This window comes from Schistocerca piceifrons, chromosome 3 (genome assembly GCF_021461385.2).
Source record: "Schistocerca piceifrons isolate TAMUIC-IGC-003096 chromosome 3, iqSchPice1.1, whole genome shotgun sequence".
Lineage (NCBI taxonomy): Eukaryota > Metazoa > Arthropoda > Insecta > Orthoptera > Acrididae > Schistocerca > Schistocerca piceifrons.
In genome coordinates, this window is record NC_060140.1 from 377,549,646 (window position 1) to 377,562,577 (window position 12,932).

Consider the following 12,932-nt stretch of genomic DNA (forward strand, 5'->3'; position numbering starts at 1 on the left):
AACCCTTTTTGGTTGTCATCCGCGGCACCCTTGCAGCGCAACGGTACGTCAACGATATCGTACTCCCTGTTTTGTTGACCTTCATGGCAAGCCATCGTGGGCTTACATTTCGACAAGATAATGGCCTTCCACACACGAATTTCTACAGCTTGTCTCCATGCTGGCCCAACCTCACCTTGGCCAACAAGGTCGCCCGATCTCTCTCCAATTGAGAAGTTTGGAGCACTATGGACAGGATCCCCCAACAAGGTCGGAATTTTGACGACCTAACGGGCCAATTGGACATAATTTGACACTATATCCTTCTGGAGGACAAATATGTCAATCAGTGCCAAGCCGAATAACTGCTTGTATAAAGGCCAGAAGTGGACCAACGCATTATTATAAATAAACTGGAAGCAGTCTTGATCGCTTAAGTTTTTTAATGGTGACCGCTTTCGATCTTTTTATCAGACCGTCTTCGGACCTACAATAAACAGGAATTGATAAGAACACATAAAGGACGAAATCATACATTCATCAAGCAGTAAATAACGCTGATATACCGTGAAAGTCTGCCGGAAGCAATGGCGCATGGCAATTCTCTTGTTTGTGGCTGGTGGTGTACTGCACGTGAAGAACACCAGCCACTATTTAAATACATGAGGCCCCGCCCACCGTCTCCGGCATTACGTCACGGATAGCCAGTCACGTAAGTTGCATTTCTGCCGCTTAAGAAAGTAACGTGGTAGTTACTTTAAGTCATTTTACCATCTATAGGACTTATAAAACACGCTAAAATCTTATAGCTTATAAAATATTGTGTAAAAAGGTAATTACTGCGACCTAAACAGTGTGGCCCTCTATCATGTACTGTTATCGATCAACGCAAAGATGATGGCAACGACGCCACTGTAGTAACCTTGGCTACCTACTCGTCTTACTAGGACCAAAGATGATAGCAAGGATGCCACTTTAGTAACCATGGCTACCTATTCGTCTTACTAGGGCCAAAGAGGCTGTAATGCTATTGTAAATACACTCCTGGAAATGGAAAAAAGAACACATTGACACCGGTGTGTCAGACCCACCATACTTGCTCCGGACACTGCGAGAGGGCTGTACAAGCAATGATCACACGCACGGCACAGCGGACACACCAGGAACCGCGGTGTTGGCCGTCGAATGGCGCTAGCTGCGCAGCATTTGTGCACCGCCGCCGTCAGTGTCAGCCAGTTTGCCGTGGCATACGGAGCTCCATCGCAGTCTTTAACACTGGTAGCATGCCGCGACAGCGTGGACGTGAACCGTATGTGCAGTTGACGGACTTTGAGCGAGGGCGTATAGTGGGCATGCGGGAGGCCGGGTGGACGTACCGCCGAATTGCTCAACACGTGGGGCGTGAGGTCTCCACAGTACATCGATGTTGTCGCCAGTGGTCGGCGGAAGGTGCACGTGCCCGTCGACCTGGGACCGGACCGCAGCGACGCACGGATGCACGCCAAGACCGTAGGGTCCTACGCAGTGCCGTAGGGGACCGCACCGCCACTTCCCAGCAAATTAGGGACACTGTTGCTCCTGGGGTATCGGCGAGGACCATTCGCAACCGTCTCCATGAAGCTGGGATACGGTCCCGCACACCATTAGGCCGTCTTCCGCTCACGCCCCAACATCGTGCAGCCCGCCTCCAGTGGTGTCGCGACAGGCGTGAATGGAGGGACGAATGGAGACGTGTCGTCTTCAGCGATGAGAGTCGCTTCTGCCTTGGTGCCAATGATGGTCGTATGAGTGTTTGGCGCCGTGCAGGTGAGCGCCACAATCAGGACTACATACGACCGAGGCACACAGGGCCAACACCCGGCATCATGGTGTGGGGAGCGATCTCCTACACTGGCCGTACACCACTGGTGATCGTCGAGGGGACACTGAATAGTGCACGGTACATCCAAACCGTCATCGAACCCATCGTTCTACCATTCCTAGACCGGCAAGGGAACTTGCTGTTCCAACAGGACAATGCACGTCCGCATGTATCCCGTGCCACCCAACGTGCTCTAGAAGGTGTAAGTCAACTACCCTGGCCAGCAAGATCTCCGGATCTGTCCCCCATTGAGCATGTTTGGGACTGGATGAAGCGTCGTCTCACGCGGTCTGCACATCCAGCACGAACGCTGGTCCAACTGAGGCGCCAGGTGGAAATGGCATGGCAAGCCGTTCCACAGGACTACATCCAGCATATCTACGATCGTCTCCATGGGAGAATAGCAGCCTGCATTGCTGCGAAAGGTGGATATACACTGTACTAGTGCCGACATTGTGCATGCTCTGTTGCCTGTGTCTATGTGCCTGTGGTTCTGTCAGTGTGATCATGTGATGTATCTGACCCCAGGAATGTGTCAATAAAGTTTCCCCTTCCTGGGACAATGAATTCACGGTGTTCTTATTTCAATTTCCAGGAGTGTATAATACTGCCATTAATCTGTGTATTTTCAAATTTTTTGTTCCATAATTATTTTGAAAAACTAAGCAAATACAATAAGGAGAGTAAGCTTTTGCCAAGTGTAGTTTATCTGTTTAAAATAACCTCTTTGACGTAGGCGGAATAAATGTATTAAAACATATTTTGTAAATAATTATGTAATATTTCAAGTAAAACTGTAATTAATTATGTCAATTTTGTATGTATATGCTGTCATGCAATTGTAAATGGTTCATACGTAGGTTTTTTGTTAGCAGAAGTGTAAATTGAAGAGGTGTAGGGATCATAGGTAGAACGGAACTCCGTTCTGTGATGGAATGGAAAAATGGTAGGGCGCGCGAGTGAGAATTGGCGCGCAAGTGGCATATACAGTGATGAACACGCAGTACGTTGGTCAAGCACTAGAGGTCCCGAGTTTACTTGCAAGACTGGGTTTTGGCCTCGGACGTGTTCTACATGATTGGCGCAGTACGGCAACAAATTAATAGCTCAGAAATTTGCAATTTTATCGTCGCCACCAAGAGGAAGACAAAGCTGTGTACATTAAGACCCGTACCTGCGCAATGTTACTACGCAGCACCGCCTCACGCCAACTTCGACATCTGTAACAGGCAAAGTACTTTATTTAGAAGTGTATCACAGTATGAACCATCCATCTTCAATCAGTGGAATATAAGTGTTAAATGTACCTTTGTGTTTAACCGTGATTTTCCTATGTCATTTACCTCAGTAGGATCCTTACCTAAACTAATTTATTCTGAGTATCATGATGTTTATGGAAGTTCGAATAATAGTAAATTACTGGAAAGAGTACTGTTTTGGTAGTAAATTCTGAAAATCATTGTTAAATACTAAAGTTTGCACGTATCAATTTAAGGGCCACCACTTTGCGAGACCATGAGGATAAGTTTCCATTAGTATTTCTGAAAGTAAAGTAACATAATTGTTTAACTGCAATAATCTTAACAGTAATTGTTCGTGTTACTTCTCCATGTCAAAGAAAGCCAGACAAATATTGGCGTTAGTAAAATGGTAACAAATAACAGTCCTAAAGAAATGAAATATAGTCGTGTTAAATAATAGTTTTGTTCATATGAATGATAGCTATAAGTTTTATATTTTTTTATCCATGTTGAAACATATGTGTATCTTCTTTAAATAATTACTGAAGTATAGTGATAAATTCAATAAGTAACATAAAGTGGGATTAATAGTACTTACTGCCAAGTGACCGTAGTAAGTGAAAGTAGTTATTTATTCAGTGTCGAAAACTGACTTCATCTTTTTGTATAGACACTGTGCCCGATTTGGCCTGGCGGACGTTTTATTAAGCGAAACAGTTTATTGTTATAACAGGCTTTGTCTGATAAAAGGTTTCCAAAAGTAATTATTCTCACTGATTTTACCACAAACTGTATGATTCGGAGAAAAATAGTTCGATACTGGTAATTGGGTTGAATACGATTAAAATCTTTGTCCTAGAGTCGATGGTTTGGAGTGCTAGTGCTGCGTGATTTTGTGGTGGTGTTCCTGCCGCTACTTGCTGCACAGTTCTGACATTCCGAATCGCGGATCTTCCGTCTTTACAGTGGTAGAACTTAAACGTTCTGGTACCGTAGTCACGAGAACGCGAAAGTACCGTTGCAAGGCTGCATGTTGAGAAAGCGTTCTGGTCGCTCTAAGGGTGCCAGGGAGACCTAACGAAGGTCAATCAGTAAGTACATGATATGAGTAAGTGATATGCACATGAGTTCCTGTTACCATTAACATTTTAATTGAAAGACATCTCGTCAAAATAACTTCTAAATTGTTACGTCTGATATGCGATTTCAGTAGTGGAATGTTACAGAAATTTTATAAAGTAGGAGCTTTATTACCGTTACGGTCGTTGGTCTGCATAGGATGCAACGCGATGGCTATCATTGAGCATAAAATTAATGACATTGTGCCAATAATCGTGGGCGGGGCTTCATGTATTTAGTTAGCGGCTGGTGTTCTTCACGTGCAGTACACCACCAGCCACAAACATGAGGATTGCCACGCGCCACCGCCTCCGGCAGACATTCATGGTATATCAGTGTTATTTACTGCTTGATGAATATATGATTTCGTCCTTTATGTGCTCATATCAATTCATGTTTATTGGTGGTCCAAAGATGATCTGATGAAAAAATCGAAACCTGTCACCATTAATAAAGTTAAGCGATCAAGACTGCTTCCAGTTTATTTATAATAATTACAGATCGCTGTTTTTCTATATAAGAACTATGTTTTTTTTGGGGGGGGGGGGGGGGTAGGACGTCAAACGGGCCGACTTGGAGCAGGAGAGGCAACACAGGACATTTTAATTTCCACTGTCTACACTTTTACAAATAAATTTATAAAACTTCGTCAGCATTACCAGCAAGGATTCAGGGTTCACACTCATAGCAGTGGAAGTTCACAAACATTACAAAATATTTTTTTTTTACATGTGAAATTTCATTATTTTTTCAGTTACTGTTGGCTGAATTTGATGCTGTAGGTACACTTTTCTTCATAAGTACGAGAGACCCTTCGATGAATTTTGCACAGCATACAAACCATAGTTACAGGTGTATGAAACTCTAGAATTTATTTAATTTATGAAAAAATGAATATGCTGTTACATTTTAAACTTCATGTTTAGAAAAAACTCAAATTTTATAGTTAATTATCTCAATTTTTACCAAATTTTTTAATAAATTTGGAAAATTCTAGAGTTTCATACACCTGTAACTATGGTTCGTATGCTGTGCAAAATTCATCGAAAAATCTCTCCTAGTTGTGAAGAAAAGTGTACCTATAGGAACAAATGCAACCAATAATAAGCGAAAAATAGATGAAATTTCAGATATAAGAAAAAATTATTTTGTTACGTTTTTGAACTTCCACTGCTATGGGTGTGAATCCCGAATCCTTCCTGGTCATGCTGAAAAAGTTTTATAAATTTATTTGTATAAGTATAGACAGTGGAAATTAAAATGTCCTGTAGTGCCTCTCCTGCTCCAAGTCAGCCCGTTTGACGTCCTACCTCCCTTAAAATGTTCAACGCTTTATCGACTTGCTGAATTTGTGATGCTATTTCTGTCGACTAAATCACCCAAGTTTTCTGAAATTCTAATGATTTATTTGTTTGTACACGTACGAGTGCATCACATCTACCGATTTCCGTCCCTTTCGGATAATTCCTTCATGGTGCGGCTTTTTTTTCCCGCTACTGTTGCAGGCAGCCAGCAGGCAGACGCAGCGCGCCTGCTGCTGGCCAGGCGGTCGTGCAAGGATACACCCAGGCGAGCTGCAGGCGCTTCTCGGGCGGCGCGGTGTCGCTGGGCGGGTGGTGCAGCGGCGGGTAGAAGGTGCGCCGCATCCCGCGGATCGTCACGCGGATCGGCTCCTCCTTCAGCACCTCCAGCAGCGTGTAGTCGGACACTGCAACACGCACGTCATCTCACTGCAGTCGCACCTCCCCAAAATGCCGCTGGAAACTGCACATGGTGACTCACGTGTGTGGACCAACCGGTTCCTACTACATACTGTGTTTTTCTATATGAAATACAGTGCAGTAGACTTGTTGGAGTCTCATTAGAAAAAATTGAGTAGTAATAAAACGTTACTCGTCCACCCTCGGAGCTTCCGTAGGCTCAAACGATGTCCAGTTCGATGCCGCGACAAGAATCCACGACCTCTCAGTGCTGAGTAGCGAAGAATTTCTCCACAGATTGATCTGGAAACATTTATTCTCGAGCATAATTAATTCTCTACGCTTCTACACATGTAAAATCAGTTTAAATGTTGTGTTGTTTGTATTAGGTGATGGGACTGAATGTTGCAACTACACCAATATCGAGACTCGAACTCGGGACCTTTGCCTCTCGCAGGCAATTGCTCTACCAACTGAGCTACCAAAGCACGACTCACGCCCCGTTCTCACAGCTTTACTTCTGCCAGTACCTCGTCTCCTATCTGGCAGGAAGTTTCATATCAGCGCATACTCCGCTGCAGAGTGAAAATCTCATTCTGGAACTACACCAATAGCACAACTTTCAACAAATTTTGTGAGTAGTGTTGAAGAAGCGTGTAACTTTTATTACTTTACAGAAGAAATAAGAAGGAAAACGCGCTATGTACTCTTTTGAAAATTCCTCCTGTACGCAGCAACTTCACAGGAAGAACTGCACTACTGGTTATGTCAAACATTATCAAGAACTGCTACTATCTAAAATTTGACAGCAGTAACATACATGACAAACTGTGTACTATGTTGTAGGAATTATTTCAGATCCTGTCGTCTTAACTGACAAGCCTGTCATTGCTATAGAAGTGCATAATATAAGTAGACTTATATTGCTGTTATTTTTGTACAGTCATCATTTTGAAGAAATCGATGCATATGCAGTTGTTTGTTCCTCTATAACAGATGCCACTGATGATAGGTTATGAACCCAAGAACTGGTTTTGGGAAATAAAAAAATGTACGGGGTGGTCCATTGATAGTGACCGGGCCAAATATCTCACGAAATAAGCGTCAAACGAAAAACCTACAAGGAACGAAACTTGTCTAGCTTGAAGGGGAAACCAGATGGCGTTATGGTTAGCCCGCTAGGTGGCGCTGCCATAGGTCAAACGGACATCAACTGCGTTTTTGTAAATAATAACCCCCATTTTTATTGCATATTCGTGTATTAAGTGAAGAAATATGAATGTTTTAGTTGGACCACTTTTTTCACTTTGTGATAGATGACACTGTAATAGTCACAAACGTATAAGTACGTGGTATCACATAACATTCCGCCAGTGCCGACGGTATTTGCTTCGTGATACATTACTCGTGTTAAAATGGACTGTTTACTAATTGCGGTAAAGGTCGATATTGTGTTGATGTATGGCTATTGTGATCAAAATGCCCAACGGGCGTGCGCTATATATGCTGCTCGGTATCCTGGACGACATCATCCAAGTGTCTGGACCGTTCGCCGGATAGTAACGTTATTTAAGGAAACGGGAAGTGTTTAACTACATGTGAAACGTCAACCACGATCTGCAACAAATGATGATGCCAAATTAGGTGTTTTAGCTGATGTCTCGGCTAATTCGCACATCAGTAGCAAACAAATTGCGCGAGAATCGGGAATCTCCAAAACGTCGGTGTTGAGAATGCTACATCAACATCGACTGCACCCGTACCATATTTCTATGCATCAGGAATTGCATGGCGACGACTTTGAACGTCGTGTACAGTTCTGCCACTGGGCACAAGAGAAGTTACGGGACGATAACAGATTTCTTGCACGCGTTCTGTTTAGCGACGAAGTGTCATTCACCAACAACGGTAACGTAAACTGGCATAATATGCTTTACTAGGCAACGGAAAATCCACGATGGCTGCGACATGTGGAACATCAGCGACCTTGGCGGGTTAATGTATGGTGCGGCATTATGGGAGGAAGGATAATTGGCCCCCATTTTTTCGATGGCAATCTAAATGGTGCAATGTATGCTGATTTCGTACGTAATGTTCTACCGATGTTACTACAAGATGTTTCACTGCATGACAGAATGGCGATGTACTTCCAACATGATGGATGTCCGGCACATAGCTCGCGTGCGGTTGAAGCGGTATTAAATAGCATATTTCATGACAGGTGGATTGGTCGTCGAAGCACCATACCTTGGTCCGCACGTTCACCGGATCTGACGCCCCCGGATTTCTTTCTGTGGGGAAAGTTGAAGGATATTTGCTATCGTGGTTCACCGACAACGCCTGACAACATGCGTCAGCGCATTGTCAATGCAAGTGCGAACATTGCGGAAGGCGAACTACTCGCTGTTGAGAGGAATTTCGTTACACGTATTGACAAATGCATTGAGGTTTACGGACATAATTTTGAGCATTTATTGCATTAATGTGGTATTTACAGGTAATCACACTGTAACAGCATGCGTTCTCAGAACTGATAAGTTCACAAAAGTACATGTATCACATTGGAACAACCGAAATAAAATGTTCAAAGGTACCTACGTTCTGTATTTTAATTTAAAAAACCTACCTACCAACTGTTCGTCTATAATTGTGAGCCATATGTTTTTGCCAGCGCCACCTATCACAAAGCGAAAAAAGTGGTCCGGCTAAAACATTCATATTTCTTCACGTACTACACGAATATGTAATAAAAATGGGGGTTCCTATTTTTAAAAAACGCAGTTGATATCCGCTTGACCTATGGCAGCGCCATCTAGCGGGCTAACCATAGCGCCATCTGGTTTCCCTCTTCAAGCTAGACAAGTTTTGTTCTTTGTAGTTTTTTCGTTTGACGCTTATTTCGTGGGATATTTGGCCCGGTCACGATCAATGGACCACCCTGTATACCTGAAAGTTGTGGAGCACGGAGCACCTAGCAATGAAGATTTTTAAGTCAGTATTTTTTAAAAGAAGAACCCTTTGACTCGGAAACAGTAAGGTGACTTTAAATCAGCTACATTCGATTTACTTTCAGTAATTATCGTACTTGCTATTTTCCTTCCGTGATGTTCCAGTATTATTTAGATATCTATGTATTAGGACTAACTGTGTTGTAATATAGATATTGATTTCTTTAACGAACAGTGTATCCTGTTCTTAATGAGACATGTTTCCTTTCAGATGATCGACTGTATTTTGCAATTAATGGTGTTGGATTACGTATTGAAGGTGATGTAAGCAGAAATCTAGAGTCTGTTAAGAGCCGCGATTGAGGAAATGCTTTTCTTTCTTTCAAAGGAAAGTCTGCGACACTAGCATTATTTCTCAAGTTATAACAGCACTTGATAATACAGACAAGCATTACGGGAAAAGTGTCTCTTTCTATGAAGATTTCTTACTGTGTGTCAAAATGACTCATGACTAGGAACGAGAGGTCAGTGTTCTCCTGTTAAAGAGTACGGGTGATCTACATATGGCCTCCCTCTTTCCTCCCAGTAGCCACACGTTTATCAGGATATTTACTAAAGCGTTACAGAGACATTTTCGTGTTTATAGTCACTCTGAAAGGTTTGCGCGAACTCTTGCCGCAGGGCCAGGAACAGGATACGGCGCATTTGCGACAGCTCGGGCCGCCTTGGGGTGTCACGTAGTGGGTTTTGAGCGGCGTGCTTCCGGATGGGCGCCGTATATATTTCGGCGCTATCGCGGCGCTAATGTATGCATCATGTCCGCCAGCTATTCCGGAGGCAGGCGGTCACGCCACCGCGCAGACCGAGCCCCGCGCGTGGCGGCGACGCGAGAACCGTCTTCTGCCAGACGTGCCCTATTGGATCATGGAAACTGCTGCATTACTCGCATCAACGCTGAGCCTGCGAAGCGCAGAGTGTTCGTGGAGGGCGTGTACTACAGCGATGCGATGTTAACACTTTTAAGTTCTTTTGCATACACAGTTGGACTCACTTAGGTGCAGAATATGACCATCTCGTTCTGTAATACGAGGGTCACTCCAAAAGATATACACACTATTTTTTTAAATCCATCTTTTATTCTACATGTTTGAAAGTTTTGGTGTGTAGATACATCCTTTAGGAACAATATTTTCATTTCTCCACATAATTTCTATCCCTCTCAATTGCCTTACGCCATCTTGGACCCCCGCCTGTATACCTGCACTGTAAAATTCTGGACCAACCTGTTGGAGCCACTGTTTGGCAGCGTGCACAAGGAAGTCATCATCTTCAAACCTTGTTCCACGAAGAGAGTCTTTCAGTTTCCCAAAGAGATGATAGTCACGTGGAGCCAGGTCAGGACTGTAAGACGGGTGTTTCAGCGTTGTCCATCCAAGTTTTGTGATCACTTACATGGTTTTTTGACTGACATGTGGCCGTGCATTGTCGTGCAACAGCAAAACATCCTGCTTTTGCCGATGTGGTCGAACATGACTCAGTCGAGCTTGAAGTTTCATCAGTGTCATCATATATGCATCAGAATTTATGGTGGTTCCACTTGGTACGATGTCCACAAGCAAGAGTCCTTCGGAATCGAAAAACACCGTAGCCATGATTTTTCCAGCAGACGTTGTGGTTTTGAATTTTTTTCCTTGGGTGAACTAGATTGGATGTGGGTATTTCCCACTGTCTCGTTTTCACAGCACAGGAATTCTATGACAGCACGTTGCTTCTGACGAACGTCAAGTGTAGCAGCCATCTTGAAGACATACTGTGAGGGCGCCACTCACGGGAACAGGTTGAACGAAGTTTGAAAACAAGCTGGAAGGATGTGTCTACACACTGTAAAACTTTCACACATGCTGAATGAAAACTGTATTTTTACAAGAATAGTGTGCATTTCTTTTGGAGTGACCCTAGTATATCGCTGATTTTTGCGAGGAGGAGAAGGAGATTAGTGTTTAACGTCCCGTCGACAACGAGGTCATTAGAGACGGAACGCAAGCTTGGGTGAGGGAAGGATGGGGAAGGAAATCGGCCGTGCCCTTTCAAAGCAATCATCCCGGCATTTGCCTGTACCGATTTAGGGAAATCACGGAAAACCTAAATCAGGATGGTCGGAGACGGGATTGAACCGTCGTCCTCCCGAATGCGAGTGCAGTGTGATTTTTGCGAGGTATTAAGTCAAGTGGCCTTCGAAAATTTTCTCTAAAATTGCTGTACACACTTTCTGCACCGCGAGGGTTCTTTTTCTCGCTTCGTAATGGTTAATGTGCAAAAGGGAAAGGTAGTGTTTAACGTCTTGTCAACGACCTGGTCGTTAGAGATGGTGCACAACTGCGAGTTCTGGAAGTATGAGCGAGGAAATGGGCTAACTACCAGAGTTGGAACTTAAATAGTGGCAACTATTTATTCACAATCGATACAAAATAGATACATGTTTGCACATGTTACTGTCCTTCAAAGTAGTCACCAGCGTTGTGTAGAACCCGTTGCCAGCGATGTGGAGAGCGTAGTATACCGTTAGCAGAACCTGTTCTGTTGATGGTGCGAATGGAGCAGTCTACTGCCGGTCGAATCTCTGGAACAATTCTGAAGCGAATGCCATGAAATGGTTCCTTCATCTTCGGAAACAAATCAAAGTCACAAGGACTTAAGTCCGCGGAGTATGGTGGGGGTACAGTACTTCCCAGTCCTATCGACCGAACAGAGCTGCCACAATTGGCGCTATATGCACCCGCACATTGTCGTGCAAAATGATGGGAGGGTTGCGTCGAAAGTGTCGCCGCTTCTTTCGCAAAGTTGGTCGCAGATGATGCTCCAAAAAACGAACAGTAATACTGTGCTTTGACGGTCTGCCGTGGAGGAACGTAATGCGTTAGGATAGCACTATCACAGGCGTACACGAGAATCACCATAACTTTAGACCGCTCCATTCGCACCATCAACAGAACAGGCTCCGCTAACGGTATACTACGCCTTCCACATCGCTGGCAACGGGTTCTACACAACGCTGGTGACTGCTTTGAAGGACAGAAAGAGGTGAAAACATGTAATTCGTTTGTATTGGTTGTGAATAAATAGTTGCCACTATTTAAGTTTCAACCCTCGTATAACGGCAATCGCCGTAGTTAGAGAAATCACAGAAAACGTGAACGTGTATGTCTGTGTGTGAATTAGAGACCACCTCCATAACGGATCCGTTGTCTCACCACTGCGCCACCTCCTCTGGTGGCTAACGTGAGTAGTGCAGTCGTCTAACCACTGTGTCACACTCATGTTCAATAGACCACTCTGTAAAACTGTGTGATCATGTAAACATTACAAGAACATTAGAGAGATTCTTTTTTCTTCTCGGTGGTCATCACAGTATCGATAAATTTGAGGAAAGGCCTTATTCTACCAGGCCGTATTTTAAAACACTTTATTCCACACTACTGGTTTCCTACACGGTCCATTTTCATGTGCATCTACAGCAACAGATGTGGACATCGATGTCATTCACAAAAACGCATAGCATGGAGATGTATCTATATCTATATCCATATTTCTCTTATTTTATTACGATGATCATTTCTCCGTAAGCAAGTGGGCGTCAACAAACTATTTTGGCATTCGGAGGAGAAATTCGATGATCGAAATTTCGTGAAAAGACCTATCGCAACGAAAAACACTTCTTTTTAATGATTGCCACGACAACGGGCGTTTCATGTCCGTGACACACTATTCCAGTTTCGACAGAATACAAAAAGAGTTGCCTTCCTCTGAACTGTTTCGATGTCTTCCAGTCAGTATACATCTGTTGCTGTGAATATACTTGAAAATGGACCATATTTGAAACTAACAGTGCAGAATAAAGTATTTTGTCTTTCTTCACATTAGTGGGAGTAACGTGTAACTGAAAATCGTGTCGGCAGGATACCGAGCAATCAGTGTCAACTGAATAGTCAGTAATGACGATTTCACATCTACAACCAATTGTTCCTCTATGAATCAAATCATTCTCTAGTGGTAGGCGACGACATTATAAAACACTACACTGTAC

The 12,932-nt window shown here is 43.6% G+C and overlaps 1 protein-coding gene across 1 annotated transcript in view; it reads right to left on the minus strand.

Annotated features, from left to right (window-relative positions):
- LOC124789696 (echinoderm microtubule-associated protein-like CG42247) overlaps window positions 1-12,932 on the minus strand; it is a 327,329-nt gene that overhangs the window by 157,569 nt on the left and 156,828 nt on the right. Inside the window, exons 5-6 of the mRNA XM_047257139.1 lie at window positions 12,072-12,094; window positions 5,764-5,926 (exon numbers count right to left, since the gene is read on the minus strand). Coding sequence (XP_047113095.1) covers window positions 5,764-5,926; window positions 12,072-12,094 — 186 coding nt within the window. The remainder of the gene's footprint in view (window positions 1-5,763; window positions 5,927-12,071; window positions 12,095-12,932) is intronic.